Source organism: Rhinatrema bivittatum, chromosome 18, assembly GCF_901001135.1.
Source record: "Rhinatrema bivittatum chromosome 18, aRhiBiv1.1, whole genome shotgun sequence".
In the NCBI taxonomy this organism is placed as follows: Eukaryota; Metazoa; Chordata; class Amphibia; order Gymnophiona; family Rhinatrematidae; genus Rhinatrema; species Rhinatrema bivittatum.
In genome coordinates this window covers 49,271,389-49,292,857 of record NC_042632.1, presented here as the reverse complement: position 1 = coordinate 49,292,857, position 21,469 = coordinate 49,271,389, and the positions used below count along the sequence as shown (strand labels likewise).

The 21,469-nt window shown below is 44.7% G+C and overlaps 1 protein-coding gene across 4 annotated transcripts in view; it reads left to right on the top strand.

The window, feature by feature from the left end:
• LOC115079746 (rap guanine nucleotide exchange factor 6-like) overlaps positions 1 to 21,469 on the top strand; it is a 401,516-nt gene that overhangs the window by 356,945 nt on the left and 23,102 nt on the right. For 2 of the 4 annotated variants that reach the window (XM_029583568.1, XM_029583566.1), the window contains exons 17-24: positions 4,759 to 4,916; positions 7,305 to 7,545; positions 9,374 to 9,757; positions 13,658 to 13,869; positions 14,588 to 14,711; positions 15,702 to 15,725; positions 18,419 to 18,639; positions 21,039 to 21,227. In XM_029583568.1, coding sequence (XP_029439428.1) covers positions 4,759 to 4,916; positions 7,305 to 7,545; positions 9,374 to 9,757; positions 13,658 to 13,869; positions 14,588 to 14,711; positions 15,702 to 15,725; positions 18,419 to 18,639; positions 21,039 to 21,227 — 1,553 coding nt within the window. The remainder of the gene's footprint in view (positions 1 to 4,758; positions 4,917 to 7,304; positions 7,546 to 9,373; positions 9,758 to 13,657; positions 13,870 to 14,587; positions 14,712 to 15,701; positions 15,726 to 18,418; positions 18,640 to 21,038; positions 21,228 to 21,469) is intronic. The other 2 variants (XM_029583573.1, XM_029583567.1) reach the window with 1 other exon arrangement.

The following is a 21,469-nucleotide window of genomic DNA, read 5'->3' as shown; positions in this document are numbered from 1 at the left end:
AGAATTCTGTCCATTGTGCCACAAAGAGCACAAATCGGGGATGATTAGATACCGCATGAGGGTATGAAACACATGCCACATCATTACCAAACACTTAAATAAAATGTCTCAGCTGCAGAGATACTGAGTTAAACGTAACCCCTGTTGTCAAATGGGGGCGTCTTCTGGAAAGTAGAGGCTCTTGCTCTGTTTGCTTTGGCGTGCAGACTAAAGAGCTTGCTCTTTGCACGTGGTTTCTGAACATTTAAATGCTGGAAAAGTTTCAGTGGCGTCGCAACTCTACATTTTTTTCGTTTTTGTTTTTTAATCTTTGCATTTCTTGCTTTGACAAAATGAGGAGAAACTAAGGGTCCTTCCAGGTGCGAGACCACCTGTTTTCTTCCCTCTGCAGTCCCCGGACATCTCCTCGTCTCTTCCACGTGAACGGAAGCAAAAGTAGCTGATTGCTGCTGTTCTCGTGTGCTGTGGCTGTTACCTGGGTGTGAAGAAGCCAATAAGCATCAATTAAAATGCATTTAGTTTAGCAACATATGGGAGATGGGAGCTGTCTGAGACGCCTTTCATCCAAAGGAACTCCTCTTGTTTAACGAAATCTTGCATTTATTTGCTTTTTACGTTTGATTGGATTACTTAAGATGTGTAATTGCCACTGTGCGCCTCATGTTAGCAGTGCAGAGGTTTTTTTTTGTGTTTGTTTTTTTTCAGTGCTGCTTTCCTGATTTACAAATGTACACGATACTGCATAATACACGAATAAATACATCGGCCAGTCTTCATGCTGCGTGTGCAGTAAAACCACCGGTCCCTGTTCTCATTTGATTGCACCTACGGGTATATTCAGAAGCCATAATTAGTTGAGCATTGGAACAAAAAAATAAATGAAAATATTTGAGCTAAGGGAAGCACTTTTTTAAAACGATACTTCCATGGCAGCTTCAGTTGAAGCAAAGCAACTCCGATAAGCCCCAGATTCACTGGATATGGAGATTACATTTGCCCAGAAGTAGCAAAAATGTTTTGTTTTTGTTTTGCTTTGTTTAAATAAGAGAAGACTTTCTATTTTTCCTGTAAAAGTTGTTCCAAAAGCAGAGGTTGATAGCATGTCAGCATGAAGCATCGTGAGCACAAAAAAAAACAACAAAGTATTATTGTTGCAATATGCTTTACCAGGAAACATAGTTCTTTGTCTCTTTTGCGTAAAATTTTAAATTTGAATTTTCCCTTTCCAGAAAGTGTAGTGTCAACTCTTCTTTTCCGTCTCCTGCTGGCGATATTTATCTGCAGGCCACCTTCAGGATGGCGATGGAAGAAAGCACGGGGGTGGGGGGCAGGGAGCAATTTAGGAATCAGGATAATCTGAACCCCCCCCTCCTCCACTCCCCTCTCATCAAATAGTGCATTCGGGCAGGCTCTGTTTCGAACATTTAAGTAGAAGGGGCACCCAGACACCACCTGTTCTTGTATTCTGAAAGTTAAAATCAGACCCCGCCCCCATGGCGATAGTTACATGTTTCATGTGTTTTGGGGGGGGGGGGGGGGGTGTTGTGTCTGATACAGCTCAGGCATTTTGCTGACGTTACTGAGGCTTCTCATATTGTTTTTCCGGTTTGGCTTTGCATGTTGAAGGCAATCTTTCCTAAACCGGCTTTGTTTTTCTGTCATGTGTCCTTGTCATTTTGCTGTTTTCTTTTTTTTGGTTGCTTTTTTTTTGTTTGTTTGTTTGTTTTTTGTTTTTTATGAACTGCAGTGCCTGACGTTACCTTTGTTCCTCAAAGGCCTCATCTTAGTGTGGAAATGTTAACTTGCTGTTGTGTTTTTTTTTTCTCAACGTTTTCTTCTTTCTGTTACTGCATCACTTTCTCAGGGGACTGTTTTGGTAAGAAATGACCTAAATTACTTATGTACGGGGGATGTACCCCACACAGCTTCCTAAAAAGCCTGGATGCCTTCTGCCCGCCCCCCATCACGCGGACCCGTCGTGTCCTCGCCGCGCTTGTCCTGCACAGGTTACATTGCCAGCGCCGAGACCCTTAACACCATACGCGTGTTGGTGCTCTCGTCACGCGTAACTCAGTTCATAAATTCGCACCAGGAGCCAGAATTTGGAGTAGCGTTTCTAAATTTGTATTTTAAATGATTTTGGCGTGACAGACCCCGCAGAGCTGTCCACGCTCACGTGGTCTTGTTGCGGCGACTTTCAAAGCCCGTGCGTTTTGATTATAAAGCCCATGGGGAATTTTTATCCACGGTCTTTGCACCAGACCTCGAAGGGTCCGCCTGCTTTTCCTCGCTGGTTTAAAAAAAAAAAAATCTGTGCCTTGTTGATCCCCTGTGCGCACTTTTACTCGGGGATAGGGCGGGGCTGCTTTTTTGAGCAGACTGCTTACCTGAGTAAACGGCTTTCTGAAATTGCTCACTACAGGTGGGAACCCTCTTTTTAGTGCTTCTGTAGTGTTGCGCATCATTATTGCTGGGGGAGAGGAGGGAAATAAGCCTTGGTTTCTTTGTGATTTTTCTGTGTGCTGGGGACAGTGCACCCCCTCTTCCTGGTGTGGGTTCCTGCCGAGAAGTCGCTGCCTGGCAGGATCTGAGCAGGCTCGGCGGCTCAGCTGATATCCAAGAAACCATCACTCAACTGAAACAACGCCATGATAAAATCTCTTTTTTTTTAAAATCCTTTTTTAAAGAATTAGTTTTGTTTATGTATAATTAGCGGTGGGATGGAGTGACCTAGAGCGGTTCCGGCCGCACGGAGGTTTGACCACCTCTGTTGAAATGGCACTGTTAACAGTGCTTGCACGCACTTCCACCCGCAGTCTGCGCAAGCTTTCTCTCCTGTAAGCAAGTTAATTTGGAGGGGTGCGGTTGCCAGGGATTATTGCAAGGCTCTTATCGTGCGGCACTCTGAGAGCCGGTCTGAATTTTATCCTGAGCTGAATTATTCATGCCTGAGCCAGGTAAGGGGGTCCTAAACACTTCCTGTCTCTGCAAGTTCCCAGTTAAGCTGCCACTAAAACTGAGGAGGACTCAGAAGCCGTGCAGTGGAAGCTGTTAAATTTGTGACTGAAATGTTCTCGCAGGCGGGTACTTTGTCATCAAGGCAGGGTCTAAACTCAGCAGATGAAGAGCGGGAAAAGGACTCTTGAAACCAAAGCTGAATGTTTTGTTTTTTATTAAGTTTGAAATGACTCCCTCTTGGTCTCATGAATTTGCTCGTTTCTGTGCAAAGGCGCTAAAGACTGTTATTACCCCTTGTCTACGTCTCGCGCCCTTCAAGCGCTCTCGTCTGCGAGCCGTAGGTTGTAAGTGTGTCGGCGATAGCGCATTGCGCGTTTTTTCTCTGCCCCCAAGGTGTGCGTGTAAATAGCACCAGCACCTGTTTGGAAATGTCATTGAAAATACTGAAGGGCATTTTCATGGTTTCTGGATTAAAAATAAATAAACAAAAGGAAAAAACAAACGGCGGAATCTGGAGGCAGATTTATTGAGGCCTGAGCTTTTGATGGCAAGCGTCCCATCAGATGCATTTCCCCTCCACTTTTCATGATGCGCGTGACAAAGAGTGGACTCTTGTCCTGGAAACCTCAGACCTCAGTAAATCTGTTAAGTCTATAAGGGACTGCCAGCTTCTGAGTCGTCTTTTCTAGCCCTGCTGAAAGTATGTTTTGCTTACTTTATATGCGTCTGGGTAGAGTTCTGTTTAGCTAAAACCATTTTCACATAAAATTAAATCCCATCTTCAGCTTAACCAGTCCATTGTATCCTGTACGGTAACCGGGGAGGGGTTTGGGGTTGGTTTGTTGGTTTTTTTTTTTTTTTCCTGCTTCTGCATTTTTTTTATTTTCCGGCAAATGTTTTCAGGCACCGACCCCCTCCTTGCCCATTCCTTCCCCCGCCTGGCTGCGGTCCAGGACCCGTGGCGAGCACGCAGCCTTCAAGCGCCATCACAGCCCCTGTCCTAGCCTTCCTGCCTGAGAGCCGCGCGTTGCAGGAAGAAAAGTGCGCTGCCTGCGCCGCTGCCCTTCAGACCAGCCCTTACGTGTCAGCAGGAGGGGGGGGGGGGGGGCAGCACCTGGCCCTCTTCCTTCTCACCATGCTGGGAGAAGCAGGTTCAGCCACATTCACAGCTCCTGGGCTGGGGGTTGAACGTAAAGGTTCCAGCCCCCGCCTTGGTGGTGCAGTATAGAAATAGCACAAGCCTGGTGCCTGAGGACTGCAAACAGGCCTGGCCTTTGAGGGTAACCAAAATAATTCTGTTTAATCTCATTCTTAAAATCAAATGCATGCAGCTATGTCTGATATAAATGTAAATATTTGTTTATTGTGAGCATGCTATAAAAGCCAGGTCTGTCTGTAGCCCTCTGAGCCTCTGTTAATCCCACCCTACGCACGTGTTAGCTGCGCCCTCCTGCTTGACTTTATATCATTAGCTCAGCAGAAGCTTCCTGTGCCTTTTCCATCCCCTTTTGAATGGCCAATTGTAAACTAGTTCAATTGAAACTGAATTAAATAAAATGAAGACAATTTTTTTTTTTTTTATAAGGGCTTATGGATGTTTGTTCATACTTTTTTTTTTTTGACATACATGACAGGTCTGAAAGTCGACACTGTCATGGGTGGGGGAGGGGGGAAAAGTAATTTGTGCTTTAAATTGTAAAGAGACGTCTATGCATCTGCGCCGATACTCTGTGCAAACCTTTCCGTTCCCAGACTAAACATAGGCCCCCTCTTTTTTTTTTTTTAAATTCCTTTTTACAGTGACGGCAGCATTAGCCACTCGCAGGACGACAGCATCGTTGGGACCCAGCAGTGCAGGCACAGCGTGGCCATCATGCCCATCCCAGGCACCTTATCCTCCAGCAGCCCCGATCTGTTGCATCCTACCACCAGCATGCTGGATTTCTCCAATCCCTCAGGTACACACTAAGCCCCCATCCCGTTGCAAGTACACGTCGCGTCCCGTGACCAGGAACGATGTGATTAAATATCAGCGCTTAGCAAATGCTTATTCCCGCAGCATATATTAGGTTGTTTAAAGATTTTAAAAGTACTTGTATGCAGGAGGCTCGTGAGTTTAATTGTTAAGTAGTTTGGGGGGGGGGGGGAGAAGGGGTAGCGGAGCACTGAGGGAGCTAGGTCGATGAAAAGGGACAAAATGCAGGACTTCGGAGGCCATCTGAACGCCCACAGGGCTCTCCCTTTGTGTAAGATGGCACGGCTGAGCCGTCCTACTCAGGACTAAACTAATGAAGAGAAGAAAAGCTAAACAAATTTTAAGGGCATTAATGGTCATTTCTTGCCATAAGTTTAGATCCACTGCCCCGTGAAGTCAGTGCGCACAGAGGCAGATCAGATCTCGGAGGTGCCCTGTATTCAGTTTTCTCTGTGTGTCTGGCTGTGCCATCCCTTGAATGATATTAGGGATTTGTTTTCCCGCCGGCTGTCGTCGACGCACGTCGCTGCGCGACAAACTGCGTGATAAAGTTGCATGAGCGTGTCTGCAAACGCATCCTTGCAGTCCTCTCGAGTCGTTTGTACCCCTGTAGTAAACTGGGGATTGGTTTATCACGTGAAAACTTGCTGTCAGCCATTTATTACATCTGATCACCCTTCATGAACTGTTGATTGGGGGCGGGAGGCAATGTGGCGGCCTTCTCATTATTTATTTTTTTTTTTTTGGACACCAGGAAAGAATATAAAAACCACTTTTTTTTCTTAGAGAAATGTATAGGATAAAAGACTAACAACATATACATGTTTTATTTGTATTCATAAATGTTTTTCTTTTTATTGCCTCCAGCTGCTGGCTTTACTGTAAGTATCTTGAAGAATAGAAGGGTAACTTCTTAACGTTGCAGAAGGCGCATCAGAGTTTCAGTGTTGTCCATACCCCTCTGACTTCACACACACACAAGCAGTAAATTGCATTTCTGCCTTGCTGTGGTCCAATTGTGCTGTTAACTTGACCCATATTTCTTGCTGGGAAAAGGTACATTGAGGGGGCAATAATCAAACTGGACCCGCATTGGTCCAAATAATTAACTTATTGCCCTCAGGGTGTACGCCAGTTATCAAAAACAAAATTATGCCTGCGATTTTTGCTTTGATCGTTACTGCAGGTGCAAAAAAACACACGGTATTTTCGTTTGCCCCCTTTTTTTTTTGTGCCGGCAAAGTTTTAAAGGAAATTAACACACAGATTTGAAAATGCAGTCCGTGCATGCAGCGTTTTCCTCCCCTGACTTAGACATTCTTGGGAACGCCGCCCCTCGATAAAATGCACGCTATTTTAACCCGCATTGAGAGTGGACGGTTTTCAAAAAGTCAATCTTCACGGGTCAAAAATGGATAAGTCCTACTTTTCCGGCTATCACACGCTGAACGCACTTTGAATATCAAGATGATTTTAGAAATAAGAAAAAAAAAATCCTCCTTTTTTTTTTTTGGTGGTTTTTTTTTCCCCTGAGGCGTCATCCTGGAATTTAAAGTGGTGTGCAGTTTTTAGTTTTGAAGGAAACTCATATTGACTGCAACTTTTGGTTGTTCAAGGCAGAAGGGGGGGTATTTTTTGTTTGTTTGTATTGACGGCACAATGATATAACAGCAGTAATTATTATACGTAAACTGCCAGAGATAAGTCACACGCGAATCATTAGCGGAAGCCTGCAGCCCTACGCTTTATTGAGTGAAGGAGGCGTTCAGTTTCTTGGTGCGACCTGCGTAGTGGCGCACTTGATTTCTCCGTGGGACGTTTGCCATGCAGGAGGAAGCCTGAATTGCAGCGCCTTTATCCCCCAGTCAGACAGTTTTGCTGAAGATCAGAACTAATTTTCTTAAATCAGTCCTTGGCCCAGTCCAGCAGGGTTTCTGTAGATGGTAATGCAACATCTGCCCATTACACGGGGTAATTCTGATAGCCGTCGTGGTGGGAGGGGGTGGCATGTAAAAGGTGTCTTGCCAGTATTCCAGTATTGGGGGGGCTGCTTCATTCTGTCCATACAGAAAGAGAACTCGAAGCTTCTATCTCAGAAGCACGAGCGATAGTACTGAGCATTTAGGAGGGGGGGAGGGGGTGTAATTTTATAACCGCCTGCTTTGTAAAGTCTGCTGGTACTTTCTACCTGCAGATGTTACAACCAGGTAAGCACGTGAATTTTCCCAGACAAAAAAATACCTGCACGCGTCTGCGCCTGCTGAATGGCGCGGGCATTGGTAAAGGTTTACGCGTTAAGTGCACGCGTCATCGTGTACAAATTATTTTGGGGTTTTTTTTTGTTTTTTTTTTCCCCCTGTTGTTGCTGCAGATATCCCGGATCAGGTGATAAGAGTTTTCAAAGCTGATCAGCAGAGCTGCTACATCATTATCGGCAAAGACAGTACAGCTAAGGAAGTCGTGAGCCACGCCTTGCACGAGTTTGGCTTGACGGGGGCCTCTGAAACACATTCCCTGTGCGAAGTTTCCGTCAGCCCTGAAGGAGTCATTAAGCAGAGAAGGCTTCCTGACCAGTTCTCGAAGCTAGCCGACAGGATCCAGCTCAATGGAAGGTGCTAAGATATTGTCTTTATTACGTGTGTCACTGATTACGTACGTTTTATTGGAATCCCCAATGAACAGTTTGTATTGAAATACGTGGAAAATAAGATAAATAAGTGTTTTTCTCTGCACCTCCAAAGTTTAAAGATTTCCAAGACATGAAAGACCTCAGGAGGATCCCTGTAGTCAGGTTGGGGGTGTTATTGGGGGGTGGATGACCTAGAATTAAGCTTCCAAACTTATAATGAAGCATGAAAAATATCCTAGCAATGTCTATTTAAACAATACAAAATAAAATACCTTGTAAACCTCTTTTTGGAACAGAAGCCTTTTAGAATTATAAACCAGCTACCTTGAGTTTTCTTTCGTCGGAAGGCTGATGAAACATTTAGGGTTAAACATTACAGGCTGCTTGGCAATAGACCGCCTAGGAATGCAGGTACATATTAATGTACTTGTGAATTTCTCAGAATTTAATGTTAGATTGCTGTGACCTGGAGCAACTGCATGGTCAGAATGATGGATCTTCCAGACAGTAAGAAACAGGGTGGGAGGATCATCAGGAATGCAGTGTGAGTGAACCAAACACTGATAGGGATGGGAAGGTGATTCTCAGAGCAGACTCACTTACAGAGACTGCAAAACTCCCTCCTGCTGTTACCAATTTAAAGAAAATGTGATCTCTCTCTGTCTCTGTTTCTCTCGCTCTCTGTCTCTTTATCTCTCTCTCTTTTTGGAGGGGAGGGGGGTTGTTTCATTGAATGGATGATTATTCTCAGGGACGTATAGTGTAGAATAGAATAACAATGTAAGAACCATGAATAAAATTGGGATTTGAAGTGACGAAGGGTAAAACAAAACAAAAAAAAAATCCATGAAGTTTTACGTCAGCTTCTCTGCGCCACAGATGCAGACAGCAATAACATTCGTCAAGCTAGGACTGTAAATGCTGTGTTTTTTTCATGAGCTTCAGTGATTTTAGCACTTGATAGTTTTAGAATGAGCAGCCAAAGTGGTGGAAAAATATTTACCTCCCTGTGCTAGCACTGAAACGAAAGCCATAAAGTTTTGCATCTGTGGAGAGACTCCAGTGTTTCTAGTTTGCAAATACTTTTAGGTTTTAACGTGCATGTCAGTACATGATATTAGTGAGGACAATTGGGTGATCACTTCATCAAGATTTCAGAAATGTTTCTCTGGATTGGGAATGATGGAATGATGTCCTTGCTATCACCATGCTGCATCTTGAAAATTACTTATTTATTTACTAAAAATGTGTTGGCCGCCATTCCAAAGGTCATGGCGATTTACAATAAAACATTCACAATATAACATTACTTCTACATGCTACAAATATCTTATATAAAAACAAAAATAAAATAAAAACAATTCAAAAGATAAAAACTATAAAATACACCACCATAAAATCAAAGTAAAATACTCAATAAAATATAAATTAAAAGCTATCTCCATCATCCCGGTAAAAATATTTTCCTGTTTAGTGCTGTACAGCCTTCTTTGCTTGCAATGATCAATCTTTAATTGTACTATCCTTAAATTAAATTAAATCGACCCCCAGTTATCCTCAGTTCCCTCCCCCTCCCTGTTATTTGTAATTTCCACCTATTGTTATTATGTAAACCGACATGATGTGTATTTTAATGTCGGTATAGAAAAACTGTTAAATAAATAAAATAAATAAATAAATTAAAAGCTTGAAGGATGGTGGGGAAAACAAACTGATCAGAAGCATTGACAAGGGAGTTATGTCATGTTCTTGCACTGTAAGCACACAAGGTTGGGGTTATTTTCACGATTTTTATTTCATTCTGCTTGAAGGTATTATCTAAAGAATAACATGGAGACGGAGACTTTGTGTTCGGACGATGATGCCCAGGAGCTGCTCAGAGAGAGTCAGATCTCCCTTCTCCAGCTCAGCACCATCGAGGTAGCCACGCAGCTCTCCATGAGGGACTTTGACCTGTTCCGCAACATAGAGCCAACGGAGTACATCGACGACCTGTACAAACTGGACTCCAAAGCGGGGAATGCGCGCCTGAAAGAGTTTGAGGAGGTGATCAACCAGGAGACGTTCTGGGTCGCCACGGAAATCCTGAGGGAGGCCAACCAGATCAAAAGGATGAAGATCGTTAAGCACTTCATTAAGATCTCTCTCCACTGCCGAGAGTGCAAGAACTTTAATTCAATGTTTGCAGTCATAAGGTAAAGTGCAGTGTGTACCACCCGTACCTGTCAGGTCACCAGGGCCCAAAAATGGGAGGAAGGTGCACGTTGCTGGAAACTTTGTACAGTGTTCTAGACGTTGGACAATGCAGCAAGGTTCTCTGGTGTTCTGTTTCCTCTTACCTTCTGTAGTTGTACTTGTGTTTTGTTTTTTTTGGACTTAGACCTGGCAGTTTCCTTCCATTCTTTTGGGCTTCCAGGTCAGTTGGAACCAGTACCTATTGGGTTACAGCTCCATGAGCCTTCATTCATAAGGACCTGGTGTTTTCCTTCATTTTATAACACCACCCCCCCCCCCCCCACACACACACACACACACAGACATACACCCCTTCCTCTCTAGCCCAGTCACCACAGTGATGGTCCTTGGTCTGGAGTGTGCACCTCGCGTCCGATCGCTAGGTGCCGCTCTTGTGCTACGACTGAGGCTCTCCCCTACCTTTGCAGATTACTGGCTGACCCAGGAAGGAGAAGCCCAACCTGGCAATCAGATGTAGGTCTGCTTCATGGCTATGCACAACCACCGGGCCAGTACACTTTCCTGTGTGTAGGATGTACAGAAATTAGTTTTAAAAATACAGTGTATGCGGGTGGAAGATCTTGTTCATAGCCTCAACAACTTGTTTCATAAGCAGCCATGTGTTCTCTCCCTTCTGAAATTTGTTTTTTCCAGCCTCACCATCTTTCAGAAATCTACGGCGTTGTTTAAGCCCACCAGAATGGCAACGTAAAATCAAGTGCGCTCTCTCCACTGCATCCCAAACCGGAGAGACGCGATTCCTCCTTCTCTTATCTTCTCCGCTCGGCTCTCTCTTGCAGTATCGTCAGTGATGAGCGGTTTATCTCTCCTTTGACCCTTCTTTTGCTTATCGTAGCTCTGAACTGCGCAGACCGGCGCTGCTTCAGCACCTCTACGGGTTCCACCCTCTCTAACCTTAATGTGCTCTAGAACGAGATATGACCGCGCGAGGCTGCATGGGGGTAGATTCGGGAGCAATACCAGAAAGTTGTTCCTTCAGGGAGAAGGGTGGTGGATGCATGGAATGGCAGGTGCGATGGCAGAGAGGAAAAATAGTAAACGCAGCTTGAGAGAGCCTGGGAATAAGTACAGGGGAAGGCCAGAGATCAGCTGGGGGTCTGTGGCAATGCATTCACGTTTCCCCCCCCCGTTCGAACAGCTTTTGAAAGGCAATTTTCTGCAATAATTATCCACGTTACCGAGGGCAGAGCCCCCGGTGGCTTGCTGGAGCATGCTCTCCTTGGCAGGCAGGTGTAGAAACACCTGTGGCAGGTCGCACCCAGTTCGTATGCTGAGAGCAGCCAACCGAGCGGATCGGGGAGGGGGGGAGGTGTGAACCACGGCGGCAGTTCTCGCGACCATCCTACTGCAGAGGGCAGACCTCCGTCGGGCTTCTGTTTTGTTTTTTTTTTTCGTTCGTTGTACAGTTCGGCTCCATCGGAACTTTGCCAGCTTGCTTCGTTCATCACCAAGTGGTGCAGGGACGCCACCCTCTGACCAGGGAAGTGCAAGCAATGTTAATTGTGATTGCTTGTTCTCAAGGCTTTCTAAATATTTATAGAACTTCGGAGGGTTTTTGTAAACTAATTCTGTGCAGTATGTGTTACAAAATAATAAATCACAAAAACATTATCTATAAGTTATGTGGTTTTTGATAAATGCTCCGCAGAGCTCCTTTGGGGGAAGGTTGACAGAGCTGGTCTCCATTCTTACGTTGCTGTTCGTTGAAAAAAGCGATTAAATGCGCAGAAGTTCTGAGCTGGAAGTCAAACCAGGCTCCCCACTTGACAGCGCACAGTATTCTGGCCAGACCTATATGTGCATTTCTGACCATGAATGTAAACCCGCTAAAAAGTCTGCTATGATTTTCCATTGGCTGAATAGGCCTTTAAATGCTTTATCAACATTTGTTGCCTGCGTAATCCACTAGCCATTGTAATTCAAAGCAAGGCTTATGTTACTGCAGTGTTGGCTTTTATTCCCCTGCTGGAATCTCCTATTGTGATGAATTTTACCTTCGTGTAAAAAGCTGGTTGCATTTGAAGGATTAAATATTGTTGCTGTATTACTGTACTAATTGAATTAGAGAGGCACTGATGCTGCTTCTGCTCTGAATCTTTTTACCGTGTGGCGATCTTCGTGGGACCGGTAGACAAATGAGCTTTTTTCCCAGGGCCTCATCTTTCTGGAGCTGCAGAATTATTGGAAGGGCTTCGAGCTAATGTGCCAAAGCAATTTTCATGCTGTAAAAGAGAATAGATTGCTTTCATCGCATCCTATCAATATTTTTATCTATGATCCCTTGGAAAATCTGTTAGGCCTAAGATATCTTTCCTCACAAACCACTTTAACCTAATTTCTGTTGCTGCATTTTCACACAAGTGACCAATATTTTTGTATTAAAAGAATAAGTTCATCTTTATTCTATTTTTCTCCTCCTGCATTTTATTGCTTTATGGATGTCATAAAGCCAAATCATATCCTTGGAGAGAAACATTATTTTCTCTGTGAGAAGAGAGGCTGGAGGTATAACTTTCTGTATTACAGGGTTGGCCTAACTCCCAGTGGGAGTGGAGGATGGGGCTGTTCTGTACATCGGGGACTGTTTTATATTGTTCATGGTATTAGTATCTGTGAGGTAAGCTGCTTTTGCTTCACATTTTGAGGTAAGGCGGTATAAAAGAGTATAATACATAACGGAGGTTGGAAAGGCTTTCAGGACCTCTGCTGCATTCGTGAAGGTGCATTTTTATTCCCCGACCCCCCCCCAGCCCCCTCCTCTGTGTGCTGAAAACTGTGCTCATTCATAATTCCAGGCTGCTTTGCTGGGCCCTGACATTTTAACGAGTATCAAATGTTATAAGGTAGATACAGATTAACCCATTGCCCCTGGTTCGATCCTGAGTTAGGTCTTCCGTTTTCTGGGTTAGCTCGGGTGCTGGGGAGGTAGCACTCGCAGCCCCCAGGAAGGGAGAGTGTCATGGTCCTTGCATAAGGGTGACATCTAGTGACTGAATTCAGGGCCCATGAGGTTAGGCTTCTGGAGGGGGGGGGAGCCCTGGTACATGGCTCGGGGCTATCCCTGCAGTCGCGGGAAGGGGGATGTGTGCTAGGAAGGGGGGGAAGGGTTTATAAACAGGAGCTTAAATCCTGAATGGAGGCTGATGGCACCCAGATCCCAGCTCTGGTTTCCCAGAGGAGCGAGAGGAAAGTGTCAGGTCATCTGCCACCCTCCAGCCCCCTCCTCTCCAAAATTCATCTTCCTTGCCCCAGAGTGGCACATGAGTGAAACATTCTTGTATTTTTGTGGTAGGGAGGTTGCTTACAGAATGTGGAGAAACAGCTTTGTGATGAATGCAAATCATTTTACATGTCCCTTTCACAAAGGTGCTTTACTTGCTGGAAAAAAACATTCCTGACCACTTGGATTGGCTTATTCTGTTTTGTTTTCTCCCTTCTATGTGTGTGTGTAAAATATGTATATAATATTGCACATAATATTGTGTAAATATGTGTAAAATATGTATATAATATTGCACATAATAAGGCTAATTGATACAGTTTCCATAGATATATAGAAAGAGAGCACTATATCTCTCTGTGGAAATGCTACTGATTAGGTATTTTACGTTTTTCCCTTTAAAGTGGATGATGCATAAAACCAAGCTTTAAAATGCACACTTTTTTTTTTTTGTCTACAGCAAGAGGAGATTTCTTTTAAACTATTGGCCATAATACATTGTCAAAAGCCACAAGTCAAAGATTTGGGCCATGGGCATGACCACAGTAGCTGCTGTGGGGGCTAACGTTTTGTCTTGTTTCCTTGGTAACTCTTTTTTTTTTTTTTTTTTTTTTTTCAGCGGGTTGAATCTTGCATCCGTCACACGACTGAGAGGCACCTGGGAAAAATTGCCGAGCAAATACGAGAAGCTCCTGCGAGACCTTCAGGATCTCTTCGATCCCTCACGAAACATGGCCAAGTACCGCAACACGCTCAGCAGTCAGAGCATGCAACCGCCGATCATTCCGCTCTTCCCGGTTGTCAAGAAGGATATCACGTTTCTTCACGAAGGTATCTCGGATGCGACGTTAACCCCACACGGGCGCGGGATGCCCTTGACACTGCTCGGAATTGTAATTTTTCCCTGACTGAAATAACCGGTTCAAAGGGATCGTGGCAGCCTTAACCTTTTGCAGTGCGCGGCGTGCTTTCCGTCCTTCCTCGAAACCGGCATGCCGGGAGACTGCGAGAATTGTCAAATCTGCATGGGAAGTAAAGATAGGTCGTGTATTGAAAACAATTCCACTCTGAGCTTCCTAGCTAATTACATCTGACGTGCAAGTTAGTGAAATGAGAATGGATTTCAGCTTAGCCATTAGAAGAGCTTTGTGTTGCCTCCTACAAAAAGTGCATAAGTGTTTTTGGTTATGAGAAAGAGACAATTTATTGATAGTGAACATTAACGTGTTAATGGGTTTGTTAGTCTGGGTTTTTGTGAAACAGCTTTTGATAGTGAAACCTCGTGTCTCTTGACTGGCATGGTATGAAAGTAATTTGTAGTGGATCATAACTTGTTTAATCTTTTCCCTTACAAGCTACTACTTTACAATGGGTGCACTGGCAATTTCTAGCAGGACACGCCATGTTTTCTGTTGCCTGGTGTAAGAGGTTTTTGACATCTACTTGAGAGGATGGTGGCCCATGGGTGGATGCCTGAGCAGAAGTGCTGAGCTGTGGTATAATTTTGTTCGATGTAGAGCTGATGTGTTGTGTTGTGTCAATCCCGCAGGGAACGATTCCATAGTGGACGGCCTGGTAAACTTTGAAAAGCTGCGAATGATTGCCAAAGAGATCCGTCATGTCATCCGAATGACCTCTGCCAACATGGACCCGGCTGTTATGTTCCGACAGAGGTGAGTGAGTGTAAGCCATAGAGTGATATGTGGCCCCCGGAGCTGTAGGTTTTTCCTGTGAGTTTGCACGTGTTGTCACTTTCATATTCTCGATCTTGAGTCTGAGGAGGTTGTGGTAATGAACTGGCACCTCATTTTGGTGCGGCACGAATGGGTCTACACGGTTTTCCACATCACCGAGCCAAGTTTCACATCCAGATGTACCTGGTTTATTACAGTTGCCCGAAAGCATAACAGCCAGGAGCTGATCAGATTTTATTAGTGAATGAGTAGAGCAGAGGTCATTTGGCTGCAGGCTGACCGTGTCCGTCTGGTGCAAGTCTAAATAAATGAATATTTGTTGTGGTAGCCACACTTGCAGTTTCTGTGCGGTTAGAATACAGAAGTTTGTTTTGTTGAGTTTAAGTAGAAATTCATAAGGTGGCACAGTAAAGAGCTAATTAAAAAGTCCCTTATCGTGGCTGAGTTCTCACACGGTGAATGCTTAATTAGTGTGCATAACGCTTCTAATTGTCCATTGACACAGAGGTGTTAAGCTACCCAGGCTTGAAGACGTTGCTGCCTGTAATCATCTCGTTGGCTTCCATTAAGTCCTGCATATGCACTGTTTGATTCCAGTCCCACAAGTCATATGGTCCTCTTCCTTAGATTTTGTACTGAGGATGTCCCAGTCCCTCCTGCCCTTCATGGTGAGACTGCCTGCAATAAAAACTTGTACTTGACATTTCCGTACTCTGGCTGTGTTTGGTGTGGAAAGGTCGTTGTGTATGGGGTTTGAATACTATGGATGTACACATCTACGTCAGCCGCTGTGGTGTTTCCATAAACAGCTGTGTTTCATCGTGTACAGATTACTGGGTTTGCCCGCTGCGCGTGTTTTCTTTTCCTTTCTCTAGCTGCATTTATTCTCCCTGACTCTCAACTGTGATCTTTTTCCTTTTCCTTTTCTATCCAAACACATGCTTCAATGTATATGGCTCTTGCTTACAGGAAGAAGAGGTGGAGGAGCTTGGGGTAAGTGCTGAGATGAATGCAAAGCAAGATAAAAGGTTTTGTAACTCTTAACCATGCATCCTTCTCATTAGTGCATGCATCGGAAACAAAGCATGCAGTTTTATTAACCCTACCACCCGTGTAACCCTACCACCCGCGTAACCAGCTCATTCAGAATCTGTGCCGGGATCCCGTTGTCGTGAGTCTTCATTTGTGGTTACCCAGGGTCCTCCCCGCTAAGAGTCTGGTCATCGCAGCAATGGTCCTGAGGCCGGGAGGCATGTGACAGGGTTCCTTCCAGAGTCCTCTATCATGGGCTATATAAATCTGGCCACCAGGTGTCGTCCTAATTGAGGACCGTGATGCAGGTCCCCTCCTCCGCACGCACACGTACGCTGTGAGCTCTGCCTCCACAGCATCCCTAGGTCAAGCAGAAAGCTTGATCCAGGAATCAAAACCGGGAACCATCTGCACGGCCAGAGAGCTGGCCCTCTCACAAAATTATTTTCATTTAACCATCTTAGCATTTGTTTTAAATGAGGGTTTTTATCCCAATTGACATCGGTGGCAGAGACGTTTGGTGTATTTTAGTCTCGGAGGTGCAGATTTATTTCCCGCCTAATGGAAAGTCACTCGCACTCTGTTTCAAGAATATAAAATTGCTTGCAAAAGCAAATTGGAAGTTTTACGGCGAGGTGGGATCATCTGTGGAGCAAGGATGATGCTGGCCACCCCTTCTTGTTAGCGTAAACCCAGTTATATTGGTGAAAGGAAGCAGATCACGATAAGAAATTATTTTCTTAACTTTAAGGTTAGTTAAGAGCATACAAACACCAACACTAAAAGTGAGATGTAAGGGTGGATTTGAAAAAAGCATGTGTGTTGCAGCATGGCCACTTCAGAGGACAAGTGTACAGAGACATGCAGACTATTCCGATGAACCTACAAGAAGTTTGAGGATTTGTTAAACTTAAACTATTTGATGTGAAGTTGGCAGATTTGTCCTGTTCCATTCCAGCAAATCTGCATTGAAATCTGGTCAGATTTTTTTTTTTTTTAAACCCAGATTGGCTGGGGAAATTTTGACAATCTAAAATGCAAGAATTCCACTGGAAACCACCCAAGCTGGAATTTGGGCCGAGTCGCAGCGATTTTAGCATTTCTTTCTGTACGCGATAATTTTGCTTGTTAGTGTACCTGGATAGAATGTGCTGGAATGGCAAGCAGTACCAGGATACATTTTGCACTAGCGCAGGGTTAGCGTTGTGTATCCTGCACTATCCTCACAAAAACTGCATCGTCCTTACTGGATTGTACTTTTATATCTGCATGGGTGTGCTTTTGTGAGTTTTCTTCTGTAGATGTCACTTTGTACACCACAGTGCTTTGGATGTTGCAAGAATTGGGGTAATAGTTCCATACAGATGTGAGACCGGCTTCTGCCAGCTCACCTTGGGTGTCACTTCTGTCCCTTGTCCTGTACTGCTGCGTGCAGACTGCCGTTTGTGCCAGATTTATGTTGTTGTGGCGCAGGTAAATGGACATCTAGACCAGAAAGCTTAAGTCTGCAAAGGGGAAAAGCAAGTGCACCAGCCTATGAAGCTGCCAAGAATGTGTGTTTAAAAATGCAGTCACATCTGCTGTGCATATCGGGGATGAGGTAGTCCTGGCAAGAACATTCTGCTTCACTAAAGCTTTTGGTACTTGAAAACAAGCTGCCCTCAGGTTCACTGTACTGAGGAAGTTACTTTTGCGTAAATATGTATTTATTTATTTAAAATCTTTTCTGTACCGTCGTTAAGTTATATACCATCACAACGGTTTACAAAAAGGCACACATAGTAATGTTAAAAAATTGAACTGGGTAATGAAATATTTCAGTTGACCCTGAATTTCTAGGCTGCGCCGAGATCTAGCTGTAGGTCGTAGAAGTGGCCTACTTGTAGGTTTTTAAGATCAAAAGGCATTGGGTATGTCCATGGCATAAAGAAGCATGATGGCCCGAGACAGCTGTGTGCAGGTGATTTCAAACTAACTTTACAATTAACAGCAGTCAGAGCTGTGAAGGAAAAACACACTGACACACACTCTCGCTCGCTCTCTCTCTCTCTCTCACACTCTCACTCTCTCACACTCTCTCTCTCACTCACACACACACACACACACACACGTCTTTTAAAGTGGTAATAATGTTTGGTAGAGAAGGATATGTTAGCCTTCCCCGCTGGTCCAGTTGTGGGGGTCCACTGCTATCACTGATCTCTGATCATGATCCTCCTTTGCCCTTCCTACTGCCCCCTCTATCTGATTTGGCTGCAGCCATCAGCAGAGGTGATCTCCCGCATTCCCTAATATATCAGGAGAGAACATCCTATGAGCCCCCACCCTTCCCATATGAACCCTTCTGTGTCTTACTAATCACGGCTCCAAAGTGGAACCAAAAGAAATGGAAAAGTTTGGGGACTGCTGGGACAATGCATCCCCCATGTTTGAAACATCTGTATTTATTTATCACTTGTATTGAAGATGATGAGAGATTGTAAGGCTGCTCATTCCCTTAACTCATTCACATCAGCATGCTTCAACATTAACTGGCATCTCCAAGTAACTGGCACTGCTTTCCGGTCTCTGGGCGTTACCTTAAATTCCAAGTTGCCTTGCAGCTGGACAGAAGTTGACGTGTTGTGTTTTTTTTTTCCCCTGGGTCTCTGTAGGTCGCTCAGCCAGGGCAGCACAAACTCCAACATGCTGGATGTGCAAGGAGCCGCCCACAAAAAACGCGCCCGGCGTAGCTCACTGCTCAACGCCAAGAAACTCTACGAGGATGCGCAGATGGCCCGCAAGGTGAAACAGTACCTGTCCAATCTGACCGTGGAGACGGACGAGGAGAAGTTTCAGCTCATGTCGCTGCAGTGCGAGCCCGCTTACAGCACTCGTGAGTACCTGTCCCTCCCGCCCTCGGTCTCGGTTTTGTTGCAGGTTCTGGCTCTTGTGGGTTGGGCCAGCAGGTTAAGATACTCCAGCTATGGATTTGCGCCTGATCTTCCGAGATCCTGTGATTCCCCGCCTGTGCGCAGAATAATCTTTGGATAGTTTTCATGCTGGTTGAATAAAAAATATATATATATCACCACCAACCAAGGGTCCCATTTTGTTCATGATCCAGGTGGCAGCTGGAGCTCTGAAGGGTTCACATACCGTGTGCTCTCGAGCCATCTGTGATCACTTTTTTTTTTTTGGTTTTTCTTTTGTTTTACAATCAGAGTAAGATTAAGATATGACACAGATTAAAATTGTCTTTAAGTTCACTCGTTTTTATTTGTATAATTTGAAGAAAGAACAACTTCAGTAAACAAATGTTTACGTTCAAAGAACAGAAAAGAAATATATGCAGAGAAAAGAACACCCCACGTGAAGCTTTTTGAGGTCCGTCTCCTTACAAAGAACAGATGCTAGTGGCTTACAGATGGGTGTCGGTATACCGTCGCTCATTGTAAAATATTTATGGTGATAAAAAGGAACGCACTAAGGAGCCCCCCCAGATAGAGGGAGTGCAAACTCTGCAGATGGTCTACAGACTTCCGCACAGGTTCTTAAAGGGAAAGTAGCAGTTTACTTCCCTTTGAAAATTGCATCCGGGGGGAGGTGTAGTACCTGCAGAGATTTGCATGGCCTTTTTCCCTATTAAACATGCACAGTGCCCCTTGGTCCCACGGTGCTTTTCCTGCCAGTACAAGTAGACGCGTTGTTGGTCCCCTGCATGCAGTTTTACCAGAGAAGCATATTTACTGCATAAATGGTGTTTGAAAATTGCCCTCCGAACCCGGGTTGGGGTTTGTAAATTCAGGCAGTACCAGAATATCTGCGCTATCATTTTGGAACTTGTGTGCGTGCAGTGAACTCCTGTTTCTTTTTCTTTCTTTGTTCTTTTAAAAGTCTGGGATTCTGTGTTTTTTCTTTTCTGCTGCTGTTGTGCACACCTTGTTCCGCGGTGTGAAGCCTCTTAAGGAGCTGACATAAAAAGAGCAATGTCACTGTGACTTCCTTGCCGCTGAAAATGCTGCCGGCCGTGAGCACTAACTCAGCACCCCACATTCCCTGAATAGCGTAAAGTCACCAGTGGGCACGCGCCTTGTGCGAATATGCGCAAACCAGCGTAGCCGTTCCCGCAAAGCAAGTGTACGGATGTGCACGCGTACATTTGTCTTAAGTATTTCCTTTTTAGAAAGCCAAGGACGTTTGCAGTTCAATCAGATTGCCGGGAGATACGGTTACAAAAATAAGGAGGAGGGTGAGGTATCCAGAAACTTAAAAGATTTGGAGCATCCAATGACCAAAATAGCAGAAGTGAAGCGCCGTCTGCAGTTTACCGAATGATGAGACCTGCAGATGTCATAATGATGATGATTAGCTGCAGTGGTTTTCAAACCCTGGATGCAGAAGGGAGGAGCACTGGGGCCAGATGATGGAGAGAAAATGTTCCTTACGCCTGCAGAGACGCAGGAGAAGAAGCTCTGTGTAGAGATGCTGGAGCCCAAGGGCTTTAACCGGCTGAGTCCTGCTGCTCAGGATGTGCCCTGCGTTTCCACCTCGCTCAAAACAGACTCTGGCTCTGCAAGCAGTGCATTTAGAGACTGATTTGCTAAGCTCCCCCCCCCCCCCCCCCCCTAGATGTTGAATGGGAGAAAAATGCCTTCCTAAAGGAGGCTTTGTCATGAAAATGTTTGCTCTACCTACTTAAGGGCAGAGTAAAAGAAAATCAATGCAGGCAATTTAGTTTGGATTAGAACCAAACTGAATGCACGGGTGTTATGAGCGAGGGCCGAGAAAGAGACTTCAGGGTGTTTGCTACTGAGCGTTTTTCCCCACAGACAAACAATGGTATAATCTGGCCCTTAAGCGATTGAAAGCCTAGTGCGCCACCTAGTGGAGGAGTTCAGATGGCGCCCAGAAGGCACATTTCTCATCTGTAGCTACTCTAGATAAAAAGTAAATGTGTGAGCTTCATACAGATAAATGTAACCCCCGGGATCCACCTACATTTTGTATTTGTGTCAAAATTTTAGCAGAGCTGAGTTGTAAAAGGATCAAACAAAATCATTTTATGTTTGTCTCCGGCACAATTTAAAGGTCTTCTGAAAGGCATAAATAGCTTATTAATAAAATAATTGACACCAAGCGGGCACGGACTCTCTGTGCTTTCTGTGGCTTGTACGGTGCTGTTCTGCTTTTCCTTACAAATCTGTTCCCGTGATTTTCTTGCCTTCTGTGAGAATATAATAATCTCGCGGAGAGTGCAAGATTACTTATTTCCCCGTTTTGTGTATATAACAGTGACCAAGAATTTAAGTGAACGAAGGTCAGCAAAATCCTCAGAAATGTCTCCTGTACCCTTGAGGTCGGGGGGCCAGGCCACGAAGGCCCACCTACTTCAACAAAACCGAATGAGCCAAGCCCTTCAAGTCCCAGCTGTCAACTTGTACCCTGTTAGAAAGAAGGGGCCTGCCAGGGACCACACTCTGAGTAAGTATTTGCAAGCTTGACATAAGAGCATAGATGTCAATATTTATGCAGGTTGTTGTGTAATCCGCACTGAACAGATGTGCTGCAAGTTGAGGAATAGAAGTTTTTTTGTTTGTTTGTTTGTTTTTTTAAATAAGTAAACAAATATTAAAAAGTGCCATGCTAGGTCATCGAGCACAGTATCCTGCCTCCCTCTCAATGGCCAGTCCAGTTCACAAGTATCCAGCAAATCCCATAAAAAG